The 27,981-nt window shown below is 44.1% G+C and overlaps 2 protein-coding genes across 3 annotated transcripts; one reads left to right on the top strand and one right to left on the bottom strand.

Annotated features, from left to right (window-relative positions):
* Positions 1 to 1,085: 1,085 nt before the first annotated feature.
* tomm22 (translocase of outer mitochondrial membrane 22 homolog (yeast)) lies at positions 1,086 to 7,675 on the bottom strand. The gene is made up of 4 exons (XM_083634911.1): positions 7,483 to 7,675; positions 6,473 to 6,591; positions 3,546 to 3,663; positions 1,086 to 2,973 (listed from the first exon to the last, which is right to left on the bottom strand). The coding sequence occupies exons 1-4, from the start codon at positions 7,570 to 7,572 to the stop codon at positions 2,899 to 2,901; spliced, it is 402 nt and encodes a 133-aa protein (XP_083491037.1). The 5' UTR covers positions 7,573 to 7,675; the 3' UTR covers positions 1,086 to 2,898.
* Positions 7,676 to 12,310: 4,635 nt separating this feature from the next.
* On the top strand, positions 12,311 to 27,143 carry maff (v-maf avian musculoaponeurotic fibrosarcoma oncogene homolog F). 2 transcript variants are annotated; one of them, XM_083634631.1, is made up of 3 exons: positions 12,311 to 12,369; positions 21,561 to 21,684; positions 23,423 to 27,143. In XM_083634631.1, exons 2-3 carry the CDS (start codon positions 21,652 to 21,654, stop codon positions 23,858 to 23,860), a joined length of 471 nt encoding a protein of 156 aa, XP_083490757.1. In that variant the 5' UTR covers positions 12,311 to 12,369; positions 21,561 to 21,651; the 3' UTR covers positions 23,861 to 27,143. The 2 variants fall into 2 exon arrangements, with proteins under 2 accessions (XP_083490757.1, XP_083490758.1); XM_083634632.1 differs by having other exon boundaries at positions 12,313 to 12,369; positions 21,594 to 21,684.
* The last annotated feature ends 838 nt before the right edge of the window (positions 27,144 to 27,981 follow it).

The following is a 27,981-nucleotide window of genomic DNA, read 5'->3' as shown; positions in this document are numbered from 1 at the left end:
ATAGTTTAAAGGACGAAGAATAGCAAACTAATCGAAAGATTAAATTTCAGTGAAATGCCGCTTGATCTTTGCTCCTTGAGGCAGCTCGCGCGCGCCGTCTGGCGGGAAATTGGAATCCTCGACAAGAACTCGTGTTGCCTTCACGTGCTGTCGGAACTCGGATATAATTTACTTCGACTACACAATGGACTACACACAAGTAGGCCTTGTAGCCTACACAAACAGCTATGAGGTCAACTGTTCTTGCCTTCAGATGTTGGTGTCAATTTCATTTACGTGTTGAATCCACATAAATGAAATGGGAATGTGACATTTAGAAGCATCATGTGTGTGTATGTCAACGAAAAGCAATATATTTGATTACATAATATTGTCTGCCATTTTATAATTAGTATTATTCTATGTTCCTATCCACCTTATTTCAATCTTAAACTTTTAGTTATTAAATCTGGAGGGGTGAGAACCAGAGGGCATTTGACCAATTTTACAGGAGAGCCAAAACAATGAGTTGTGATTGAAGAATTAAAATGCGTTATGTGCCTGATATACATTTTTGTCTTCATTCTGCCATGCACTGCAGTACAAAACAGCTCTGTGTGATTTATGAAATACAGTGACAGCCATCTAAAGAATGGCAGTTTACGACTATTGCCAACCTCAGGAGTAGGAGCTTACAAGGAGAACCTGAAGGCAGCATCTGATTTCACACTGCCCCAGTCAAATTGATGGTGCCCTTCATCGACATAAATAAATATCTCAATGGTGTCCTTGCATGAGAATAGACGGTATAAAATAGTTCTACAATATACTGTAATCTATCTATATTACAAGGCATTTTGTAACAACAGTAGGCTACTCATGGGTTTGATTTTTTGTTAAAATATTACAGCAATAATTGCGTGACTTAAGTGTAGGGGCTAGGAGCTACATCATAACACTACCTATTAGCTATTACACTCTACCTCAGTCATATCTAAGTAAAGACAAGTGCTTTCCATTTCATTGGTGTTTTAATTGAGTCATGTTGAAAATAGAGATTTAGATTTGCTTAGTGTGCAGAAGTGAGACTGTAAAGTGGTTGACAAAAGAAAATTACATTCTCTCAAGAATGAACTGGATATGTTATGGAGACATTTTAGCACAAAAACCCATCAGGGCCAAACTTGTCAAAAGACTTATGAAGCATTTCCTGTCTCAAAAGAGGTTTGGTACTTCTCATTTAGAAACAAGAAGTAAACTTCTAACATGTTGTGGCTTTCTCTTTGCAAAACTACAAGCTATCTGGGCTTCATTGCCTAGTACAACCCCTCAGCAGGATCACCATGGTTACCTGGATGTGTCAGGTACTGGTCGCAGACAAAACCAGTCGACGTGCACGGCGACTAAGTGGCTTCGCATGACCTACCATGCTTTGGTGAAACATCACAAATGGACAGATAGAAACACACCATGTAGAAAAGCAGAAGTGCAACAAAGTGCGTAGTATTGTTTTATCAGATGTTCTCTTTCCATTATTCTCCGCATACAAGTGGAACCAGCAAACATCTGGTGATGGACAAAATGCCAATAAAAGTAACATGTCTAGACTCTACATGAACATTCTTCCAACATATCCTCCAACTCATACGACCAATGACGTCATATCACTGCAATACGTAAGGGATAATGTATATTGAGGCGTTGATTACAGGGGAAATAATGACCGACAGGTGATGATTGAGCCCGACGCGCAGCGGAGGGCTTAATGATTCACCTGAAGGTCATTATTTCCCAGTAATCACCGCCTCAGTCAATATACATTATCCCACTTAGAACACGGCCTACAACTAAATCATTCAATAATCTGACAAAAATAATTATTCAAATAGATTTTTTAATAGCGTTTTCAACGACAAAGCGGTTTAATTCGTAAATTGGCACACAAGACACCACAGCTGCAACTGGTTGGCCTAATTAGTAGTGTTTACTGACAAAAAGCTCTTATCAACTGATTAATCCAGGTGTGGCAGAGCAGCGGTCGGTTGTCGAGAAATAATGACCGGTGAATCTTGTTGATTGACCAATCAGAATCGAGTATTCAAGAGAGCCGTGTTCTAAGACCATATACCACGTCTGCTAGACTAGCGCCCCTCAGTGGCAGAGAAAAAGTACTACGTGACTTCCGCCCAAAAGCAAGTTGAAAAAGCGACTTTTCTTCCAAAAAACGTTAGGGGTAAGGACAGCAACGAACGGATAGCCGAGTGGTTACGACAGGCGGCTGTCAAGCCAGCGGCCCCATTTTCAAATCCCGCACTGGGTTATATTTTTACTGGGCTGTTATTCACACGACCACTAGAGGTCGCTTAATGTTGAAACGTGGTTTTAGGTCGTATTCAGCTGTGTGTACAAACGTCGTCTTGGGTCGTATAGAGTCGGAGGTCAGGCTGCATTCTTCAGACTGCAAACACAAACAAGTTGTAACCTTACACCGCATTTGTAGAATTATCCACCTATACCTGCTGTCCCCATAGGAACACACATGATTTATGAGGACTTATAATGTGTTTTCCTTAGGGACACACATGATTTATGATCGCTAGAAGCATATATTAAAAACAAAAAGATAAGGACAGTGTTCCATGAAATCAGTCTCTGCAAGATGTTGGAGTAAGGAGAGACAGCGAGAGAGGTATCACACTGCAACACCAAGGAAATGGCAATCGTGACATCACATCCTCCTCCCATCCGAGTGGTCAACCCTTGATGCGGGAATGAGCGTAACGTTGTGCCATTGGCACACAGCTTTTGCTTTTTATACTTTTTCCCCCTTCTTCTTGCTCTCTCTGTCTCCCCACGTCGAGCCGCCCTCTCCACCGTTAGCGGCAGCTCTCGAATGCTCGTGTCGGGCCATCATGTTGGTCACATCTTGCCCGGGGCAGGAGGCATCATGCCTGGCATCCCACCAGACATCCCAGTGTTGGGCCCCAATAGGATCTGGAAGGAAATGGGGCCTCAGTTGAAGCAGTTATCATAACTTAAAAAAACAAACAAACAAGTAACATGCCGTGCACACACACACACACACAGCTTATGAACGCTTTGGAAAACATGTCGAGAGCGCTTCCATTGCGCACAAAACACAGCGCACGGAGCGTTTTTTTGTGGTTTGTTTTGTTTTCCCCCGCAGTCATGTGCAGTACAGTTCAGCACGCAACGATCACACGGACGGTAGCCAGCTAGTTTCGTCTGTTTGTTGTTGATTGTTCGCACTGTAAACATGAAAGACAGATTATTGGCAATTCTGGCAGCAGCGGAGTTTGAAGATCCCCCTGCCAGGAGAAGAGGAGGTTATAAAAGTCACATGACTCACGAGCGGCTTGTTTATTGAACAGAGTTTTGGTAACCTGTCATCCTGCCAAGTTATAGATATGGTGCTGGTGGGGAGTGTAAACTTGTCTGCACTCTTTGTACTCAGTCGGTCCAGACTGCAGTTTGTCATCGTTTCATTTGGTTCTGCAAGGCTTTCTAAGCATCGATCTGCATGTGCACAAAAACACACACTGTACCTGTCTCTGCTGTTGTAGCTGCTGCTGCTCCAGCTGTAGTCTCTCTGTCTCAAACACCACAGGAAGCACCAGGATCATGAAGGAGGTAGTGCCCACCCAGAGCGCCGAGCGGGACAGACTGAAACACACACACACACACACACACACACACACACACACACACACACACAATGAAACTGAATTACTGAGTCATTAAGGGTACACAATTTTGTTCAAGGACACTGTTGCTGGGATCTAACCTAACACTTGCAGGACAGTCTATAGCAGCGGATCTAACCTAACACTTGCAGGACAGTCTATAGCAGTGGATCTAACCTAACACTTGCAGGACAGTCTATAGCAGTGGATCTAACCTAACACTTGCAGGACAGTCTATAGCAGTGGATCTAACCTAACACTTGCAGGACAGTCTATAGCAGCGTGGGGATCTAACCTAACACTTGCAGGACAGTCTATAGCAGCGTGGGGATCTAACCTAACACTTGCAGGACAGTCTATAGCAGCGTGGGGATCTAACCTAACACTTGCAGGACAGTCTATAGCAGCGTGGGGATCTAACCTAACACTTGCAGGACAGTCTATAGCAGTGGTTCCATGGGGTTGCTTGGAATTCCAATGGGGTCGCCTGAAATCCCTCCCCCCCACACACACACACACAATTTAAAACTATGGAAGAGGAATAGGGCCACGTGTGAAAAATGTATTCGAGTTCTTGAGTTTAGTTCCGTGGGGATCTAACCTAACACTTGCAGGACAGTCTATAGCAGCGGATCTAACCTAACACTTGCAGGACAGTCTATAGCAGTGGATCTAACCTAACACTTGCAGGACAGTCTATAGCAGCGGATCTAACCTAACACTTGCAGGACAGTCTATAGCAGTGGATCTAACCTAACACTTGCAGGACAGTCTATAGCAGTGGATCTAACCTAACACTTGCAGGACAGTCTATAGCAGTGGTTCCATGGTGATCTAACCTAACACTTGCAGGACAGTCTATAGCAGCGTGGGGATCTAACCTAACACTTGCAGGACAGTCTATAGCAGTGGTTCCGTGGGGATCTAACCTAACACTTGCAGGACAGTCTATAGCAGTGGTTCCGTGGGGATCTAACCTAACACTTGCAGGACAGTCTATAGCAGTGGTTCCATGGGGATCTAACCTAACACTTGCAGGACAGTCTATAGCAGTGGTTCCGTGGGGATCTAACCTAACACTTGCAGGACAGTCTATAGCAGTGGTTCCATGGGGATCTAACCTAACACTTGCAGGACAGTCTATAGCAGCGTGGGGATCTAACCTAACACTTGCAGGACAGTCTATAGCAGTGGTTCCGTGGGGATCTAACCTAACACTTGCAGGACAGTCTATAGCAGTGGTTCCATGGGGTTGCTTGGAATTCCAATGGGGTCGCCGGAAATCCCTCCCCCACAAACACACACACACACACAATTTAAAACTATGGAAGAGGAATAGGGCCACGTGTGAAAAATGTATTCGAGTTCTTGAGTTTAGGTCAGAATTCGGAGAATAAAGTCAGAATTCGATTGACGTGACCGGAAATGGCAGATTTTCTTTCTTTTTTTTATATATTTTATTTTCATTTTTTTAGAACAATATACGAACAGAACAAACAGGCTCAGACACAGGAAAATAAAGTACGTAAGATGGGCGGGGGGGGGGGACACAACATGAATATTCAACATTACAACGTGGTGCTACCAGCCGTACAAAGTGCCTAGGTGCTTGTAGCAGATAATGGACAAGGGATCCCACGCAAGGGGTCCATAAGATACCAGCTGGGCGAGCCTTCCGTCACCCCCAACCTCAGTCACTGGTCATTCTTATCTTAACCTCGTCAAAGTAGGCCAAAAACTGGTCCCAGATAGTTGAGAACCTTCCAAGCGAGTTGGTTCTCAGGGACCTGAGTCTCTCCATCTGTACAACAGAGGTCATGTCCATCAGCCACACCTGAAAAGAAGGTGAGGAGGAAGACTTCCATTCCTTCAGAATGAGTCTTTTGGCGACAGTTGTCCCCAGTGTCAGAGATTGTTGCACAGCTGTAGGGAAGTTCAGAGAGGACTCTGAGCAGCTAAAGATGGCGAGTTCTGCCTCCGGCTGTAGGGTTATTTTGTAGGCCTTAGAGTACCAGTCAAATATTTTGGCCCATAATCCTGTTAGTGAAGGGCAGAACCAGAAGGCATGAGATAGTGATAGATTATTACCTATAGGCTTTCATGTAGCCTACAGTATTTATGTTTTTGTTTCAACTACAAACATAAATAAACGTCAACTTGAAACTATGTTTTAACTACCACACACAGCATAATATTTTAGCCTGTTTATTAAAAAAAAAAAAAAAAAAAAAAAAAAAAAAATTTTTTTTTTTTTTTTTTAATAAACATATCGATACTTGGTGCCAGTGTATCGATAACGTATCGCAAGTGGAAATATCGCGATACCGTGAGTATCGATATTTTGTCCCACCCCTATTCTTAATGTGATTTTTAGAAAACGCTTCAAAAGGCATAAAAGTGATTCAAGTTTGTGAAGATTATCATGCTGAACCCAAATTCACGTTCCCATAAACTTTTGTTAACCACAAACCATATTTTATGCATTTAAGTGAAATTCCCATTCTAAAACCCAATAGACTTTTCCACTGACGAACCAAAATGGCGGTGATTTCTGGATAAGCCTACAAAAATATGTCATCCCTGCAGTTCTCTATATAATAGGGCGGCGTTCCGCGTTGGGGGTCCCTAGATTTTAGTGACATCAATTTGGGGTCACAAGCAAAAAATGGTTGGGAACCTCTGGTCTAATAGGCTGCCCTGCCACCCCACACACACACTATATGACAGCAATGCGATGTATTCTCGCTATAAGAAGAGGGACACGACCCCCCCCCCTTGAAGAAACATACCTGTATAATTTCTTGGCCAGGGAGACGGAGCAGTGTGCAGAAACCTCAGCAGCACTACGCACCGTGTCGGGAAACATCTCTGTCAGGCCCCACAGCCTCTCCATCAACGTCTCATCCAGCTAACGGAGAGGAACACAAACAGACATGAGTGACTAGGACCTGCAGGAGCACTGTCTCAGGACATCTTCACTCTGGCAGCAACAACTGTATATGGCCCATCAAACACTTTCCATTACATTACATTACATTACGTCATTTGGCAGACGCTTTTATCCAAAGCGACTTACAATAACACATTTTTGTCAGCAATAGAGCAATCAACTATGCAACACAGTCTACAGCTACAACTTCTGAAGGAATAGTGGTAAAGTTTAGTTTAGTTAAAATACATGCACAGTACTTTTTACCCAAACGCATTTAGCATGTGGTCAAGACAAACATCTCATCAAGTTTAGAATGCGTCAGTTTCTTCCTTTCCAAACACTATGACACTTAATGTGCACTAGACATCACTTACTTATTATGTTCTTGTGCTTTTTAAATTTTCATCTCAACTTCTGTTTTTCCATATAATCAAATTCTTTATGTTTGTGGATTATGTTTATGTACGTTTATATTTTATACTGAGGACCCAGCACACAAGCATTTCATTTACACCGAGGCCTGTACTGGGAGCCTCTCCTGGTTTTTGGAGGGGGGTACAAATCTCGGGCGGCACAACCTGCTGAGATTTGCATTTTTAAGTCAAAAGTCAAAACAGCCCCAAAATATGGGGGGGGGGGGTGCAATTCCTGGCTGGAATGCGGAATTCGGCATAACAACAACGGACATGCATTCACAAAGGGGTCAACAACGCCAGGATAAACTATCCGGTAAATTAACGCTAAGTTGAACGTAAGTTAGCTAGCAGAACCCAAGCTACACACGATGACACGAACATTTCATTGTCAGTTAAAGTTACATTAATGGCGACATCTAATTCAATGAGAAATGTTAGCTCAGCTAGTTACATCTTCATCGTCCTCATCCTCAATCTCGTCTTCAAGGGGCCGGGTTGCGACCGGTCCCGCAGCGGGGGAAAGCTCTTCGATTTCGGCCATGGTGACTGCTAGCCCGCTGGTGACTGTCCGGTTAGATCAGCGGAAAAACGGAAAAATAGTTGGTATGTTTGGTGTGGTTTTTCACCGGGTTGCATTAACGTCAAGACAGCTTGAGGTCACTGAGAAACGTGCATGTGCAATGGATGATGGGAGCAGTCAGGGGTCAGCGTCACTGGCTGGGTGGTTCAGAGAAAATGAACTGCGCCCCCTGTCGTAAGGGAGTACCGCAGGGATGACGTAACTTCAACAGAGGGGCTACCGCGCCGGAGCCAGAGAACGCCCCTACAGAGCACGCCCCCTAAGTACAGAGCACGCCCATAGAGACGGTCCGCATGTCTGGGAACGCCCATACAGGCTCTAGGAACGCCTACAATAGACAATAGGCCCCAATAGAAAAAAAACAAAAAAACACGATTCAGACGGCAGCCCATCTTTATTGTCAGACGAACAGACTACAACACATGCATGCGGCCACTACACACACTCATGCTGACGGTGGCCGGTGAAATATGTCCTCTGCATTTGACCCATCCAGGTTTGTCCTTTCCTCCAGGGGGCAGGCCAGGAGCAGTGGTCGCTATTTCTTTCCAGCGCCCGGGGACCTTCATTGGACCATCATTGAACCAACTTCAGATGTTGTCGTCACTGGTCGGATGACGATCTTCTGCATGTTTTTAGTGGGGGGTTATGTACGGAGGAACCCCCTGGGGGGTACGGGGAGAACATGCAAACTCCACACAGAAAGGCCCTTTCGACGAGATAGCCCACCTGGGCAGTAGGCACTGAAGATATGGCGGGGTCACAACTCCAGTGCCCACAGCGTCCCAGGTGGGAATCGAACCCAGGACCTTCGAGCTGTGAGGCGACAGCGCTTACCACTGCACCACCGTACCAATAGACCCCCAATAGACCCCAATCTAACCCAATCCAATTACCCCACCAAGTCAGGGTGGGGTAAATTCCCCCGTTCTATCCATTCAGCAAAGTTAGAATTTAGCTGATAGCCCAGCCCAAGCAGACACAATCGGGGATGTAACCACCGCAGTAAACGCACATCTGAGCAGACGTCTTGTGTTCTGCTCTAGAACCCCCAAACATGTAGTTTAGAGCCACAGCACCGTCTTTTGGTGAGTCAGCCCATGAGATTAGCACCCCATCTTGGCTCTCTCGTGAGGGAGAAATCCACAAACGCTACGGATTAGCCTTCTGAAAATCTGCGCAAAGATCAGCGCGGCCTGGAGTCCTTCAGGCTAGAGCGAGGTGCTCGACGCAGGTAAATGACGTGCAGCGCACAGGCCCTCTTGAGGCGTCCTTGAGGTATCCTCTCAGCCTCTGGATTGCCTTTACCCCGGGAGGGTCTGGTGAGACGAAGGAGGAGCACGGCCAGGAGTAACCCACAGAGCCTAGATCCTCCATGCACCGAAGGGCCAATACTGCGGCGTAGCACTAGCTCTATTGCAGCGGATTGGGTTCTCTTTTACCCCTCCCGCGGGCAACGTTGCAGACAGAGTAGTAAGGCTGATCCGTGAGCGGCTTCTGGGACGTGAGTCGGGGTCTTAATTGGCCTCGGCTGGGTCTACTGGGCGAGGGTGTATGATGTTGACAGACCCGAAACACCTTACGACCCCAGATAACATCACTGATGACACGTCCTAGCGCATGCGGCAGTAGTGTATTTGAGAATGAGATATATGGGCGGTTTTACCCCACTCGCGCGCCAGCCGTTTAACATTTTGTGGGCGTTCCCAGAAATTGAGTTAAAATAATAAACTTAAACCGTTTAAATTTAAATGTGTCAGTCGTAACGTTTTTTTTAACTTAATCGTAACGTTAACATTTTAAAAACTGAATGTAACATTACCTCACCCCCCTACAGAGCACGCCCACTAGTTTCCTACGTCCACTTCAGCAGCTGTAGCAAGGGTCTGACCGATAATCAGCTTCAATAGCCTAAATAATTAACTTCCCATGCTAGCTCTCCTAGGAACAACCAATAAATATTCTGTTATCTGTATTATTTACAAATAAAGATGTAAAGGACAGGAATGAGTGCCGTACATCTACAAAATGACTTTTTCTTGATTCAGAAATAAACATAGAGACAGTCTGCATGTCTGGGAATGCCCACAAAATGTTAAACGGCTGGCGCGCGAGTGGGGTAAAACCGCCAATATATCTCATGGGCTGACTCACCAAAAGATGGTGTTGCGGCTCTAAACTACATGTTTGGGGGTTCTAGAGCAGAACACAAGACGTCTGCTCAGATGTGCGTTTACTGCGGTGGTTAAATCCCTGATCGTGTCTGCCTGGGCTGGGCTATCAGCTAAATTCTAACTTTGCTGAATCGATAGAACGGGGGAATTTACCCCACCCTGACCCCGCCCCCAGCAAGGCTGAGCCCAGCTAAACCCAGCGTCTATTGTGGGCGTTCCTAGAGCCTGTATGGGCGTTCCCAGACATGCAGACTGTCTATGATTCCGCACAGTCACATTTTGTTTCAGTTGACTTTATTACATTGTACCGGTTGGAGCAAATCATGAATCCCTTGTATGATCATTACACAAACACAGTTAATTTATATTTCACTTTTTTAGCATGCTGAGATTTACAGTGCAACGTGAAAAATCCCCTTTCCTTCACTCTCATCAGCCCTTCTCCACATAGTCGGCCTGGCCATCGGGAGCACCGGGACAAATCCCGGTGGGCCAGTGGGGTGGTGGGCCGCTTGACCAGGCAGAAAAAAAAGAAGAAAAAAAAAAAAAAAAATCCGTATCCGTGCCGCGGGCTGGTCTGGGTAGAAAAGTCCAGGGCCGTTTTTTAGTCCCAGTCCAACCCTGCTTCTCCATCATCATAGGATAGGGATGCACAATATTGGATTTTTTTGGGTGCTGATATCCGATATCCATTTATGCTGATATACTTTCCACCTAATTTCATAGAATGTCTCTCCTGTAGTGGAATGAACACAGTATGTAGCTTAATACTTTCTGTCACATACGCACACAGTTGGATCAGTTGGATAGGGTGCAGAAAATCAGAATCAGACTCAGAATAACTTTATTGATCCCAGGGGGGATAATGCTACCGGTCATGCTACCTTTGCTCACACTCAGATAGGGAACAATATAAACATAGAGACATTATACAAAGCATAGAATAGACACAAAAAACACACACACACACACACACACACACACACACACACACACACACACACACACACACACACACACACACACACACACACACACACAACAATAAAAATAGAATAGAATAGAAGATAGGCTATAGGCTATACACGAAAGTGTCACCAATGTGTGCCTCCTCCTATATTGCAGGGGATTTTGGCACTTTTTTGGGGGCGCTACCCACACGGTTAGCTGTGTTGCTCATTCCACGAATGCATGATCCTTACAAGTTGTACCTCGTTGCAAAGGTGACTAATCAGGCTTTCCAACGATATAAAAAACAATACCAATTGGTATTATTAAAGGGGAGAAATAATCGACAGAAATAACGTTTCCTAACTTTTTTTGAGGAATTTATGTGTTTATTTGCATATGGGGCGGGGAAGTGATGTCTGATTGAGAAGCATTCATGGAGACGCATGCCAGGTGTGAACAAATGTAGCCTATGTACTTAGAGCTGGCCACTTGTGATCGGATCACCCAAGATGCATGTTAATACCAGGCCTGCACAGGGCCATTAGTCCAGATCCACCTAGGTGGAGAAACCATACAGACCTTGATTTGAGAAGATTTTACACTTATAACGGTTTGTATTTAATCTGGGACTCGGATCCCTGACAGAAACAATTTGGGATTCCCACTGCTGATGTAACATCAAACTATAACACTAAGAAAATACTATTCCCTTAATTCAGTAATGGGTCAAGCGTCAAGGAATGTATAATTTGTTCCCCACATATCTGCAACTCCAAGTGCCTATATCTAAAATACTTTCATTTTCTGAGAATAATGTCAGAATTCTGGGATTTTTACTTTAAAGTCGGAATTCTGAGAAAGTATGAGTGTATGACGTGTTTGGGTGCGTTCGGAAATAGCACTCTGCCGTTGTAATGTAGGCTACCGTACCTTCGTGCTCTCATTTCAGTGTAGAGTGTCAGAGTGGATTTACGAACACACCCTTTATTAGAATTCTGAGATTAATCTCAGCACTCGATGATGTTGATGATAATAATAATAATAATAATAATAATAATAATAATAATAATAATAATAATAATAATAATAAGTGTAATTGTATGTGCATCTCCTATTGTTTGTCATATGTGTGAAAAAACTAAGTTCAATAATAATAATAATATGATGATGATGATAATGATAATGATAATAGCCTAATAATAATAATGTTTTTTTCCCTTTTAACTTCAAACTTTTTCACCCTGCCAAACTGAGTTTTTTTCTGCTTAATTGCCCTCTTAGAGTCTTAGGCTTCAGATCACTAGGTCCGATTCTGAAGAATAACATCACTAACGTCTCTGACTTCCAGTAAACTGTTTATATTTTCCAGGGAACTTGTATTTTGGCAGAAAGGACAGGGGGGAATAGCAAGCGCCTGGTCATGGAAAACTTCTTGGATGTAGGGATTCCTTGTTTACATCCTCCCGGAGTACGCCGTGGGGGCGGGGAGGATCCGCCCTCATTCTTTGGACCTTACGTCATTGTCGCTTGTGTTTTTTATGAATGAAAGAATCCAACCTCAGAGAGCAGAGTAATTCCGGGAAAAGGCAAGGCGGACTGACATTTTGTCACCAGACTCGCTTCGACCCAGCAGGTAAATTGCCGTTTTTACCGTTAATACATACTTTGATACTGACATTGGAAACATTAAAGGCTGATATTAGCCTACGATTTCCCAACCAAGGACAAGTGAGCAGCAGCTGTTGGCTTTAATCTGCTTTAGCTCGTCAGAAGCCGTTGATGCTAAGGTGCTACTAGCATGTTTTTTGGCCAGCAAAGCAACACAAATGTCTGTGCTGCTGTGGATAATTTGAATCCGCTCGCTATATTTACGCATGTATAGCCTTTACTACATACTACTGGGGTTGATTGCTTACGTCATTCCAAGCCTGTATGATTTTAAACAATTTAAACTGGATTATTTAAAGCCTGGCTAAAATGGATGTCGTGCGCACTTGTGATGGCTGTTTACTATAGCAGCGCCTAGCATGCTACTCCAAGCTCGTCAGCTCCTCTCCGTATAAGGACATGGGTGGATTGGGGTTGTACGGGGAAAAATACCGTTTCATGTCTGGAATGGGGTTGTATTTATATTAATTCGTCATTGTTGTGGCTGTAACACAGGTTGTATGATTGCTGAGGTCGCATGTTGCTTTCTTTTTCGCCACGTTTAGTACTGTGAATGCCTCAACGTGATATCGTACAGTCATAATTGTATTGTTTAGTACTGAATGCCTCAACGTGATATCATACAGTCGTAAATGTATTGTCTTATTTGCTGATTTAACAGATGGTAAAGCCAGGTCAGGGCTTGTAGTCTCCTACCTAGGACACTTGGCGGGGCAGACTGACGGTTTATTGCTGAATCACTCTGACTTTATGAAACGGTCACATCGGTTTACAGCCTGGTTGGACAACCATTGTTGCAGCAACCTCACCTTCCCACGCATTTCGGGAAATGCAGTTAGGTTCAGCAAACTGCAGGCCTTTAAAGCAGGTGCTATTTAAGGATCCCCCCACACCCCCACCCCCCACACACACACGTGCTATGGGCGAGGAGTAGCTGTGGGGTTGAATTGGCTGTGTTAACAACAGCTATTGATAAAAGAAGGCTGTAAAACCTCATGTGATCGTTTTGAAGTCAAACTTTTACAAAGAAATATGAGTATTTGTGATTGAAATCAGGGGCGGCCCTAAACTAGGAACAACCTGCCTAAAGACATTTAAGACTCATGTTTGTTCACTTGTTTTTCTTCAGTTTAATTATCCTCCCGTTCTGTCTGTTGCTGATGTGTTTGTTGGAAGCCAATAAACGTTTTCAGAATTTTGCTAAATCATCCTTAAAGGAGACAGCAACACGTCTCTTTCCCAGGTTATGTTACAGCAGATATCAAAAGTATGTGCTTTCAAGTCTGTAGATTGTACTGCTTGAGGCCTGCCCTGATACAATATAATAGCCAGCAAAATTGAGGTAAAAAACATAAGGCTACTAACTTCCGGCAATGTAGGCTATTATGTGGGTATAACTATAACTTTCCAAAGATGCACAAAGTTATGTTCCCCAGTGTATTTTGTTGACAAATAACCTCATTTTGGGCTCAGTCCTAAAAATAAGCTGTTGGTAAAAACAGGTGATTATGTCAGACATTATACTGGTCTGACAAGTGATGTATGATAGACAATATAGAATTATTTACAGTAAATACCCTCTGCCATTAGCTAGCGGTTAGCCCATTAGCTACATTTGCTGCTAACTAAAAGCCTTTACATGCTCGTGTGAGTCGACGCAGCTGACGTGAACAGCGCAAGTATAATATAATGTAGATGCACTACATTCTCTCCTTGGGCTAACTTCTAGTCATTGAAATCTAGTGAAATCACACAATTTACTCATTTCACTGGCGACTCCCCTGCGACGCCTCGTCAAGCTGCCGTTCTAGTATAGGTCTAGCTGCCGTCGGCAAGGCTCCAAGTCGAGGCTAGCTTAGTTTAGTTTAGTTTATTAAAGGATCCCCATTAGAAGGACATGACTGCACCTCTAATCTTCCTGGGGTCCTGCATGTAACAAGCATGTTTTCCGCTCAAGTGTTCACCAGACTCAAAACGCCGTGATGATAACTGTTAAACAGTTTGAGTCTCGCTCTTTCCATAAAGCCCACCATCTGTTGGCTAGTTGTTGATGTTACATCAATATTGTGGCTTCTAAAATAATGTTTTTGCGGAGATGCAGGGAAACTGTAAAAAAATATATATATATATATTTAATGTATATATGTATATATCGAACCGGTTTTATAATTTTTACACCGACCCGTGCCATCTATAGCCTTTTTTCCCCTTCTTCTTTGGTTCCACTGCTGTATTTAATATGCTTTGGTTAACGTATTTCTGATAGTAGAACTTCAAACTGGAGCTGGTTTCCCCTCAATCCTCCTGTCTCTTATTAATTCCCCTCTTCCTGCGAGTCGTCCTTTAAACAGACGTTGATTTGGGCCTGATACTGCTTCCAGTGGCGGAAAGAAAGGCGCAACAAAATGACACGCCATTCCGTCCTTGTGACTTTTAAACAAGAGGCGAGGCGTAATGACGCCACAAAGAACGCAGCTTTCACAGGCTGTGAAAAAGGGGGCGGGGCTACAGAGACTACAGTGCTGCTGTCATTGTTTGCTGCAATGCAATAATGGGTGGAACAAGTTATTAGTTTCGGTTTTTATCAATTGAAGTTCTTTAATGCAAATGATGACGTGCGTTGATACAGCACAGCACGCGCAGTCGTGCACATGTATGTTTTCATAGAACATCAATGTACAGCTATGAAAAACTGACTGGAGCGGGCCTTTAAGCATTTTTTAAAAGTAGAGCGTTTAAGTAGAGCGATATAAATATTTCAAAGAGCTTAAATACACCGTGGAACACAATGAAGACTATAATCAAGAAGTGGAGGAAATATGGCAGCGACAGGACCTTGCCTAGACCAGTCGGTCACTCCAGGACAGATGACCAGGCTAGGAATTAGTTCACCAGGGAAGCTACCAGGAGGCCAAGTGCAGCTTTCGGCCAGTCCAAGCATATAACCATTTTAAGCTGCTTCTCAATTTAAAAAAGCATCCAATATCCAATCCCATCTTAACTAATCATGAAGACACAGTCAGTCTTCTAAAAAATAATGTGAGAAAATGTGTTATTGTCTGCTTTTTTGTGAGTTTTTTTGAACAAAATTAGATCTTAATTCCAAAAGATATGTTTGGTGCAGAGCCTCCATAGCCTGTCAGACAAAGAACACAGTAGCTGCTGTAAAGCATGATAATGGTGGCATGTTGCAGGACAGAGGGGGGGGGGGGGGGGGGGATAGCTTCTGATCAGAGGCATATTGGGAAAGAAGCTCAAAGTTATCACAGAATTTTATTTTTCAACTTGGCAGCAATCTAAAGCCTAAAGGAGCTCCCAAACTTTTCCATGTCAAGGGCCCCCAAATAGCATTAGGCTTTGGCCGTGACCCCCCTATTCTCAGTTGTCTTTAAACAACAGTACTAGTGAAAATGTCACAAATCACTTCCATACAACCTCTGAATAGATTTTCTTTAATTTTATTACTGTAATAACCTAATAATTACATTTGTATCATTTTTTTTTCTGTTTTCCATTTCCATTTTACAGCCTGACAAAGACCAGAGAGGTTGAAACGCGTTGTGTTTTTTGTGCCCCTGTCTATTCCTTTGAAGATGTACATTGTTTCAGTATACATGTACTTTATTCACCTCATGTTCCAATACAGGGTTCAGCCAGTTACTTCCTATTGTGTTTACACTTCCTGTGACAGTACAGTACTAGTGAGCAGGTCAAACAGACGACGTTTTGAACAGGAAGTAATCACACATCTGGGTCAAGTGGGCGGGGCTACATAAGGTGAATACTTGGTTATTAAATCTCTGCTCCTATCTTCTCATTTTTGGTCTTGTTTACTCTATTTTTGGCCAGCTGAGCTTTCTTGTGCCACTTTTTTGCTTCTTCCTGTTTTCCATTATAAACATTGTTCCAGAGTCAGTCAGGGGGAAATGACAATGAATGTGGGGACGACTGGCAGGCAATTATAATTATAAAATATAATTATATAAAAAAATCAATTATATTCTTTATTATACTGTAATATACACACACTGTCTATCGATCTCTCTCTCTCTCTCTCTCTCTCTCTCTCTCTCTCTATATATATATATATATATATCTCTGAATCATTTCATTCCCCATAAAGATTTTTTTAAGCCTTTCCATTAATTTGCTGAGGCCCCCCTTGTGGCCCCTGGTGACCCCCCCAGGGGACCACAGCCCCCACTTTGAAAACCACTGATCTAAAGCACACAGCCAAATCAACCAAGGAATTACTGGGGCGAAATGTAAGATCAGTCTGAGACTGGACTTGAATACCACAGAACATTTGTGGGCTGACACAGAGCAACCTAGTGAGACAGTGGCGGAAGCGGAGGTCCAAAATGCGTGACTTATTAGCCAATGAATAGCCAGGAAGGGGGCTTGCGCTACATTTGAATGCATAAAATAAAGCTGATAATATACAATTTGATTCTTTAAACATCTCTGACCCTTTCAAAGTACATCACAAACGGTCCATTTTGCTGCAGCTCGATAGCGCTGCTTAATCCAGAACCTTACTTCCGGGAATTTTTGTGAGGTAAAAAACTGGTCCATTGGAGTGAATGGAGATGTTGCAACTCTTCTATTATACAGCTCTGGGCTGACCTAAACAGCAGTGTACTGTGTGAATAGGAAGTCCCTATGTAATCTGAGTGAGCTTGTATCTGCAAAGAATGGGAGAAAAGTTCCCAAGCACAGATTAGAAGTGTTAAATTAGGTAGAGAGTAGACTAGTCTCGCAGTAGCCAGCCATAGATAAATGTCTACGTCTGGGGCACAACTCTTGCAAAGTGGTTAAGGACCGCCCCCCTGAGGAGACCAAAACAAATACCGCATTCATGACAACTCGGACCGCCTTAAGTTTCAACACGGAACCTCCGCCTCGGACATATTTGCGTTCACACTGCACTTGCCGCTCGGGGGGGAAAACCAAACACAGGCTATATGTTGCTATAGCAACCCGTGTTAAGTTAGCATTGTAGTACCTACTAGCTAACAATGCTAACCGAACATGCTGAATGCTGAATTTCACATAGGCTATTGCTCTAATCAGAGCGAAACATAGACGACACAAACACATATTAATGTTAACAACATTACATAAAGACATAAAATGTTGTGTTAAAACGTTAACAAACATCTTTATAATGATTCTGTGATTACCATTAATGATACAAGTCGCCATTTTGATGTCACAATTTATGACATCACTGATGACATCATCAGTGGGACGGGACAGACAGAGCCCATACTCAATTGTATCTACAAAAAAGTGTATGGGTGAATCACTGATGATGTCACAATGCCTCTGGTATCACTGATGTCACAATTTGTGACATCACTAGTCTGCGGCTTTGTGCGTGTGTGTGACAATTTATGACATCACTAATGATGTCATCACTGGAACAGACAGAGAAACAGACAGAGCCCAAGCTCCCTTTTAGCGGTTTATCTCATAAGCCATTATTAGTCCGATCAACTTCAAACTTTGGGAGTGCGCTGCGTGGAACCAAACATAGAGCAATGCCGACTTTTGTGCAATTCGGCACAGTGCCACCTACTGGCAACACAAATAACGGTTTATCTTGAGAACCGTTCATCCGATTGACTTCAAACTTGGGGAGTGCTGCTGGCGAACTCGGCGTAGTGCAGTACCAAATTTTGTGCAATTTGACATGGCACCACCTACTGGCAACACAAAAAGCTGTTTATCTTGAGAAACATTTCTCCGATTGACTACAAACTTGGGGAGTGCACTGCTCGGAACCTGATGGAATGTGCTGTGCTGCATTTCATGCAATTTGGACTTATGCATAGTCATAGGGTCACCTACTGGCAACACAAAAAGCGGTTTATCTCGAGAACCATTCATTCGTCCGATCGACTTCAAACTTGGCAGGTGCGTCACTGGGAACCTGAGAAATTGCAGTGTTAAACTATTCAACCAATAAGATCACAGCTTTCATATATCTCCAGGACTGTCTGTCCGATCGACTTCTGTATGTCAGTCCTTCGTGTATCTCGAGAACCATTTGCCGGATTGACTTCAAACTTGGGGAGTGTGCTTGGGGGACCTGACGGAGTGCAGTGTGTGTGTGTGTGGGGGGGGGGGGGGGGGGGGGGGGGCGCCCACGGTGTAGTGAATGGGAGAACGGGCACTGCACTAGTTTATATTATAATAATAATAATAATAAAATTAATTTTATTTATAAATATATATATATTATATTATTTATATATACATACACACACATACACTATGAGAGAGAGAGAAGTGCATATATTCTATGATTTATAGCATATAATTTTGTTGCTTTTTGTTTCACAGCAGTGTAACTTTTAAGAGAAGTTCATCGCCATTCATATTCATAAGGCTGTAGTTGACTAAGGGTTGATTATGAACAGCAAGAGAGATGCATGAAAGCGTTTTCCTGTCCTCGGTTAGCCTTCTTCACACTGACACTTTTGAACCGTTGGTGTGTGTGTGTTGACAAGAGGAAGTGTTGAGGGAACTGGTTAGGACACCTGCTTTGAGCAACCAAAGGGTGGACACATGATCACTTACTTCCCCCTCACTATTCCAGTCAGCGGAGAACTTTCAAAACCTGCCTTTCATATCAAAACCACACAGTTCAATGGGACAACTCATTTGGAGAAGCAAGAAGGAGCGGCGGGTTCTCCTTTTCTTTCTTCACGCTCACACATGGACTGGCCATGTTGTGAGCGGATGCTAAATGTCAGAGGCATATAGAATGTCTCAGTTTGACACAATAAAAGATCCAGACTCCATATGATTCTAAATACCACAACAACACATCAAGAGACATCAAAAGGAAGACCGATGGACGGACAGACGCACACTAGGCCCAATAAAACTCATTCCAAACTTTGCACTTACACAGCAGATTAGCCCTGCTCTAGTCATCAGCCTATCAGAACACAGCAGATTAGCCCTGCTCTAGTCATCAGCCTATCGCAACACAGCAGATTAGTCCTGCTCTAGTCATCAGCCTATCGGAACACAGCAGATTAGCCCTGCTCTAGTCATCAGCCTATCAGAACCCTTTTAGCTTGTTGAAGCAACAATGATAGGGAGGGAAAATCAGTAGTATTTTTGATTTTTCATTAAGAGAAAGCATGTACATTTTTTGTACTGATACCTATTCCTGTTGAAATTTGCAAATTACTATTGTATTGTATGTAATTTTTAGTATCAATACTATCGATACTTGAGAACTCTGAATTGCATGTGATGTGATAACACTTTTTTGGGGTCCTTTTCTGTCCTTCCAGAGTGTGTATCTGTGTTGACCTGTCCTTCCAGAGTGTGTGTATCTGTGTTGACCTGTGCTTCCAGAGTGTGTGTATCTGTGTTGACCCGTGCTTCCAGAGTGTGTGTATCTGTGTTGACCTGTGCTTCCAGAGTGTGTGTATCTGTGTTGACCCGTGCTTCCAGAGTGTGTGTATCTGTGTTGACCTGTCCTTCCAGAGTGTGTGTATCTGTGTTGACCCGTGCTTCCAGAGTGTGTGTATCTGTGTTGACCCGTGCTTCCAGAGTGTGTGTATCTGTGTTGACCCGTGCTTCCAGAGTGTGTGTATCTGTGTTGACCCGTGCTTCCAGAGTGTGTGTATCTGTGTTGACCCGTGCTTCCAGAGTGTGTGTATCTGTGTTGACCCGTGCTTCCAGAGTGTGTGTATCTGTGTTGACCTGTCCTTCCAGAGTGTGTGTATCTGTGTTGACCTGTCCTTCCAGAGTGTGTGTATCTGTGTTGACCTGTCCTTCCAGAGTGTGTGTATCTGTGTTGACCCGTGCTTCCAGAGTGTGTGTATCTGTGTTGACCCGTGCTTCCAGAGTGTGTGTATCTGTGTTGACCCGTGCTTCCAGAGTGTGTGTATCTGTGTTGACCCGTGCTTCCAGAGTGTGTGTATCTGTGTTGACCCGTGCTTCCAGAGTGTGTGTATCTGTGTTGACCCGTGCTTCCAGAGTGTGTGTATCTGTGTTGACCTGTCCTTCCAGAGTGTGTGTATCTGTGTTGACCTGTCCTTCCAGAGTGTGTGTATCTGTGTTGACCCGTGCTTCCAGAGTGTGTGTATCTGTGTTGACCTGTCCTTCCAGAGTGTGTGTATCTGTGTTGACCCGTGCTTCCAGAGTGTGTGTATCTGTGTTGACCTGTCCTTCCAGAGTGTGTGTATCTGTGTTGACCCGTGCTTCCAGAGTGTGTGTATCTGTGTTGACCCGTGCTTCCAGAGTGTGTGTATCTGTGTTGACCCGTGCTTCCAGAGTGTGTGTATCTGTGTTGACCTGTGCTTCCAGAGTGTGTGTATCTGTGTTGACCTGTCCTTCCAGAGTGTGTGTATCTGTGTTGACCCGTGCTTCCAGAGTGTGTGTATCTGTGTTGACCCGTGCTTCCAGAGTGTGTGTATCTGTGTTGACCTGTGCTTCCAGAGTGTGTGTATCTGTGTTGACCTGTCCTTCCAGAGTGTGTGTATCTGTGTTGACCTGTGCTTCCAGAGTGTGTATCTGTGTTGACCCGTGCTTTCTGTCCTTCCAGAGTGTGTATCTGTGTTGACCTGTCCTTCCAGAGTGTGTGTATCTGTGTTGACCCGTGCTTCCAGAGTGTGTGTATCTGTGTTGACCCGTGCTTCCAGAGTGTGTGTATCTGTGTTGACCCGTGCTTCCAGAGTGTGTGTATCTGTGTTGACCCGTGCCTCCAGAGTGTGTGTATCTGTGTTGACCCGTGCTTTCTGTCCTTCCAGAGTGTGCGTATCTGTGTTGACCTGTGCTTTCTGTCCTTCCAGAGTGTGTATCTGTGTTGACCTGTGCTTTCTGTCCTTCCAGAGTGTGTATCTGTGTTGACCCGTGCTTCCAGAGTGTGCGTATCTGTGTTGACCTGTGCTTTCTGTCCTTCCAGAGTGTGTGTATCTGTGTTGACCCGTGCTTCCAGAGTGTGTGTATCTGTGTTGACCTGTGCTTTCTGTCCTTCCAGAGTGTGTATCTGTGTTGACCCGTGCTTCCAGAGTGTGTGTATCTGTGTTGACCTGTGCTTTTCTGTCCTTCCAGAGTGTGTGTATCTGTGTTGACCCGTGCTTCCAGAGTGTGTGTATCTGTGTTGACCTGTGCTTTCTGTCCTTCCAGAGTGTGTGTATCTGTGTTGACCCGTGCTTCCAGAGTGTGTGTATCTGTGTTGACCCGTGCGTGGAGGGAAACCTGAAGACTAAGTGAGACCATGACAACAGAAAGGAGCAGCAAAGCCCTGAAGGTGAGAACGACGAGCCACTGTGATGATTTCAAGAAGCTCTTTCTGTAATGTTGTTAGGAAACAAACTCCCTATCAATTATTCTTTGACCCCAATCTTATATCACCTCTTTCTTTTTTCCTTTCATCACTTCCTCCAACTCTGTTTCCTCCCTTCCCATTTCCCTGTCCCTCTTCCTGTCTCTTGGGGGATGATTGTGATTCTAATTCAGTGCTTCTCAAACCTTTTTGGCCTCAGTGGCAGTGCACCCTTTCCCTGATTTCTGAATCTGAATCAAAGTACCCCCTTTACCCGACGACAACATTTTGCTTAGAAAACCGCAAGAGAATATGATGCAATAAATGAATGATAACCCACCTTTTAGCACCTGGGCCCACAGTGCACTCCATCAGGTCCCCCTAAGCGCACTCCCCAAGTTTAAAGTCGATCCGACAAACGGTTCTCGAGATCCGCGAAGGACAGACATACAGACAGTCCTAATAGTGCAGTGCCCGTTCCCCAATTCAAAGTCGATCGACAGAGATACGTTAAAGCTGTGATCTTATTGGTCGAATTGCACAAAATTCAACACAGCAATTTCTCGGGTTCCCAGCAGCACGTATGAGCATGTCTGGTGTCATCACTGTCACCTATGTCAACTTGCTGCAAACTAAATGAGTGACAGCCTAAGTTACAGTAGTGCTAATATGAAGCTATCAGGCATTAGCGTTATCTATTGTTTCTATTATCTATTACAAAATAGCGACGGTGGCTGGTGTTATACATGGCTGTAGTAATTAACGCTAGTTATAACTTTGCCAGCTCCTCACAGCAACCCTCATGTTACCACAGGTGACAGTGAACAGATGTGTGGAGTAACTTACCGTACTTGCTTCTGCAGGTTCTCTGCATCTAGAAACGTTAACATTTATAGACAATCAAGAAAACTAACTCACTTAGCTTCCTAGTAGTGCTACTGCTAACGTAACGGTTACTGTGAAGTCAATCTGGGAACCCAGAGTCTATTTTTATTTGAAAAATAGACTCTGGGACAGCATTACCTTTTTCCTGGCTTCCTGTACAGTGCGCCTCTCCTGCCACTGTCACTTCCCTTACCGCATCCGTGCTCCACTGTTTTTACAGTCTGAATAGCAACTTGCGCCGCCACTTTGGCGAAACTACTAGTCACAACAACTACACCTCCAGTCATTTTCCACTTTTTTTGTGAGACGAGTTGACGTCTTCTATGCAGTGTGTTTTTGCGTTAACGTTATTAGCGAATAGCCGAAACGGACACAGACTGTGTGTCTGTGGACAAAGCAGAGCTCCTAGAGCAGAGAGAGTATGCTGTGCTCTGGTCGCCACCCCCAGATCAGCTGTGGCTTGAAGGAGCGCTTGTTTTTTGTTTCAGCCAGGCGGGACAGAATTGAACACAAATGTATTAATATTGACATATGTACGTGCACAAAAACAGTACTCTGCACTCCGCCAGGTCCCCCTTAGCACACTCCTCAAGTTTGAAGTCGATCTGAAACAACGGTTCGCGAGATACGCGAACGACAGACGGAGAGAGAGACAGATAGACCTTGCTGGTATTATAGTGTAGACTAGTCTTCCTGGGGTCCAAGACTATAATATACATTTACATTACATAACAGACAATGAAATAGAATACACTAAAAACATGTATCACATGAGACTTGTACATTGTCCCTGTTCAAAAATAAAGAAATGAATTCATTAATTAATTCTTGCCATCAGGTGAAGCGGGAGTGCGGCGAGAACGTGCCCATCCTGTCCGACAGCGAGCTCATGTCCCTGTCGGTGCGCGAGCTGAACCTGCACCTGCGCGGCCTGTCCCGTGAGGAGGTCCAGAAGCTGAAGCAGCGCCGGCGCACCCTGAAGAACCGGGGCTACGCCGCCAGCTGCCGAGTCAAGCGGGTGTCCCAGCGAGAGGCCCTGGAGCAGCAGAAGAAGGAGCTGCAGAGGGAGGTGGAGAGGCTGGGGGTGGAGAACGCCGGCATGAGGAGAGAGCTGGAGGGCCTGGGAGCCCGCCTGGCCGCCCTGCAGAGGTTTGCCCGGGGGCTGGAGGCCGGCGGGGGCAACCTGCTGGCCACAGCCCCGCGCCTCAACACCGCCTCGGTCATCACCATCGTCAAGAGTCCGCCCCAGCCCCAGAGAGAGCAGGGAGCGTCCTAGGAGGGGGCTGCGGAAACCGGACTGGGGAGGGACACACGACCTGCAATGCAAACACACATCCACACGCACACACACACACACACACGTACGCATGCATACATATTTGATACACGTACGCACGCAGGACAATAGGAGGGAGATATGAAAAGGCACTTACTAAACACTTCTCTGCATTACGCCTCGTTCACACTTCAATCTCCTGTCAGATTATGCAGGAAGCTGTTAGTTCCAATTGGAGATGATTTCAGTGGCAATGCAGCGTCACCTAGTGGAGAATGTTGGAAACTGAGTGAAATCGGACTGTAAACCTAGACGGGAGTAGGAAGAAGACGACTTTTGACCTCTGCCAAGGAGGTTGTATTAGTCACTTTTTATGTCTGTTAGCAGGATATCGCAAAAATATTCTGAGTGAATTTCCATGAAATTCCAGAACAGCCGATTAGCTGATTTTGGTGGTGATTCAGATTTGGGATTTCGGCCATTAGACAAATTATGAAGATAAAAATGGGAATACTGCATTGGGTAAAAAGCCAGTTTTGGAGAGTTAAATCCAGTGCTCTTCAAGGATGGGTCAAACATTAGAATAAATAAAAAAGCAGTGACTGTCCAGCTTAACTCACAAAGGAACTCCATAGGTGTAGGTGGCAATCAAAATGAGCTTATGAGGCACTAAAATCCTTTAATTAACAGGGATAAACCAACACGTTTCAACTCAGTCTTCATCAGGGTACCCTGAGTTAAGTTGGACAGTCACTGCTTTTTCATCTTAAGACAATTTGTTTTTAGCCCCAACTATAAAACTAACAGTGAGGCTTGATTCAAAATCCAAAGGTTATGTTTACAGGATCACAAAATCAATCTAATTCAAAATGTACTACCTTCTCAATACTGAAAATGTTCATGATGGCTGATTCTTGCCGGTGGTAGATTGACGAGGTGGTAGATTGACGAGGTGGTAGAGAAGACCATGACAAGAGATTGACAAGAGACAAATGCGACGGGTTCAATTGCGAACGAGGTGTTAAGCATCTTTGCGCTCACAGATAGGGATGGGCATTTTAAGTAATTTCAATATTCGAGTACTCTCATTAACTAATGAACGAGTACTCGTTTATTAACGTAACTAATAATACCGTCCTTTTTTTGCAAAATAACGTGGGTGGTCCATGTCCAAGGGGAAACGAGCGGAACCAAAGTTTAGCTACATGAAGCTATCGTAGGCTAATAGGCCTGTAAGAATATCTATTACTATGGTCATGATAGAGCAGGGCTAGTCTGCTGTTCACACATAGGCCTGCATTATGGAGAATCGTGTGTCTGTTTCATTTCCCCCTGCGTTTTTAAAGTGCCAGTACTCAAATGGTAGAAACGTTACTCCAATAATAACGTTCTGAGCGAGCACCCGAGTACTCCTGCCCATCCCTACTCACTCACTGAACCCTGAGGAGTCACAGTGCTTTCAGGCCCAGGCGACACACACCTACCTGCACAAAAGCCTCATATTCAGACATGGACTTGGGACAGTGGGCAGAACAAGAGAGCAGAGGTTCTCCAGCACCAGAGGTTCTCCAGCACCGTCCCCCCACAAAGCCGCTTGTGAAGCTGCTGCTCTAGGCTGTGCTGCGGGGGAACGAGGCTTCTCCCCGCACCCTACCAACGACTGAAATGCCAGGGCGGAGCTTCCTCCAGCTCCACTGTGTCTGCAGTCCTGATGCACATGTAGTCTGAAGTTAGCAGTTTGTTTCTTATGCCAGCCCGTGCCGACTAGAATAAAAAAAAACCTTTTGTTAGTCAATTGTGAACTTCTGCAAGCGGCGCATTGAAACGGTGAATTTCTTAGCAGCCAGTGTTTTGGGAATCACCAGCCCATATTCTCTACTTTTTCTACCTGAGGATTGTCCCCGTGTTGTAGTGTTGTAATGCTATACGGCCGCTGGACGTGTTTCTCACATGAATCCAATGCCTTTAATGCAGGAAGAGCTCAAAGAATGCAAACTTTGGAGGGGAAAGGTTGAAAACAAGACCACCAGAGCTCCTCCTTGAGAATTCATGGCCACACATTCTTTTCTTTGTTATTTCTATGGAGTCTAGTATTGTCTGATCTCTAATCCACCATGCGCCCTTCACTATCCATAGGTATGTGCTTAAACGTTGCTACAGTCGCTATAGTGTCATTTGATTTCTTCCTTCATATCTGGTGGACTCCCAACAACAGATGTTGGTCATTTTGCTGAAGCTGCATCTGGTAGGAATGACGCTAAGTCGATGCAAATTCTCTTCATACATTCCTGTTATCTGTTCTTTTTTTGTAATGTTTGTACGTACCATTGAGAGACGAAAATGTTCAGTGACATTTATCAGAGCTATATTCTATATTTTATTTGTATTTAAAGATAGATATTACGAAAAGACAAGCTAACGAGTGCTGTGATGTTATGTATGTTTTTCAGAAGTACTTGCGTATGACTAGTTTGGGGATATTCTCACGTCTAATTATTGTACTGTGTGTGACGACTATGATTATTTTTCAAAATGTTAATTATTAGCTATGTAGAAATGCTAAAAGCCAATGGCCATATTGCTGTATGATGATTTTCTGTGTGTGTGTGTGTTTTTTGCCATGTTTGTACTGGCTTGTCATAGTGGCTTCTTGGAGGGATATTATTTTTCTATAATGATGTGTTTGTTGTTTGTGGGGGGGAATAAGGTCACTTCTGAATTGGTAGGATGGGTTCACAGGATGTTGAAGGAAAATAGTAAGAGTGGAAAGAGGTTGAGAAGAATGGTCTAAGGTAGAAGAGTTAATGAAGAATGATATGAGACGGTGGAGGAGTTGATGAGAGATGGAGAAAGAAAGTGAGCAAAGAAGGCAGGCCAGGAGAGAGGAGGTGTAAAGAGGCGGAGCTTAATTCACTTGAAAACCTTAACCTGTTATATTTCAGTAAAGCCGCATTAACTAAGCTCCAATAGGCTGGGATTTAATGGAGGACTAGGCCATCGAATAGTGCTAGCTATATTAAAAGCAGGCGTAACACATTATATTGTGTTGACAAATACTCCTAAAGATATGAGGCATATATTTAGCTATATGAATATCAATGTTGCAAAGCATTTATTCTCAGTAATATTTTAATGTCACACATCTGTCAAATTGTGCTGGATGTTTTGTAATACCACAAAACAAAAAATGGTCTTTGTATTTATTACATGTATTTTTTCTATGGTCAAAATTTAAGTACATTGTCTATTTTATATATATTAATTAAAATAAATGTTGTATATATTGTACATAAAACGGTGTACTTGTAATTGTGGGCATATATATACAGTATATAAATGGGAGCTAGGGCTCTTTCTCTGTCCCACTGATGACATCAGTGATGTCATAAATCCCAGTGGTCTGTCCCACTAATGATGTCATTAGTGATGTCATAAATCCCAGTGATGTCATCAGTCAGTATATAAATGGGAGCTAGGGCTCTGTCTGGGCTCTGTCCCACTGATGACATCATCAGTGATGTCATAAATTATACCATCAGTCACACACAAGGCTATAGTTCAGTGATGATGTCACTGATGACATCAGTGACTGATGTCATCAATGATGTCATACATAGGCATTGTGACATCAGTGATGTCATAAATTCACACACACACAAGGCTATAGTTCAGTGATGATGAAAGGCTATAGTTAGGTGATGTCACTGATGACATCAGTGATGTCATACATAATGCATTGTGACATCATCAGTGATGTCAAATTCACACACACTGATGGCATTGTGACATCAGTGATGTCATAAATTAACAAGGCTATAGTTCAGTGATGTCATAAATCCAATGTCATCAGTGATGACGTCATCAGTTTGAGGCTCACGGGAGAGTCTGAGGAAGCTCACGAGGGAGAAGCAGAGAGGGGGAGCGGCTGAGCTGCGAATGAAAGCTGCCCGCTCGGTGAGCTGCAGGACAGGCGAGGCTGCGCAGCGGCCAAGGTAGTTTCCTCGAATGGGCTTGAGTTGCATGAGATCGCCTGGTTGTTACATCACGCATGTGGTCCTGGGCCGAAGTTGCCCTTGTTTTAGTTGCAACCAGCAGCTATATGTCACTCTGTTGGGTGATCG

Source organism: Poromitra crassiceps (genome assembly GCF_964638095.1).
Source record: "Poromitra crassiceps genome assembly, chromosome: 4".
Taxonomy (NCBI): domain Eukaryota; kingdom Metazoa; phylum Chordata; class Actinopteri; order Beryciformes; family Melamphaidae; genus Poromitra; species Poromitra crassiceps.
This window is presented reverse-complemented; position numbering and strand designations above follow the sequence as displayed.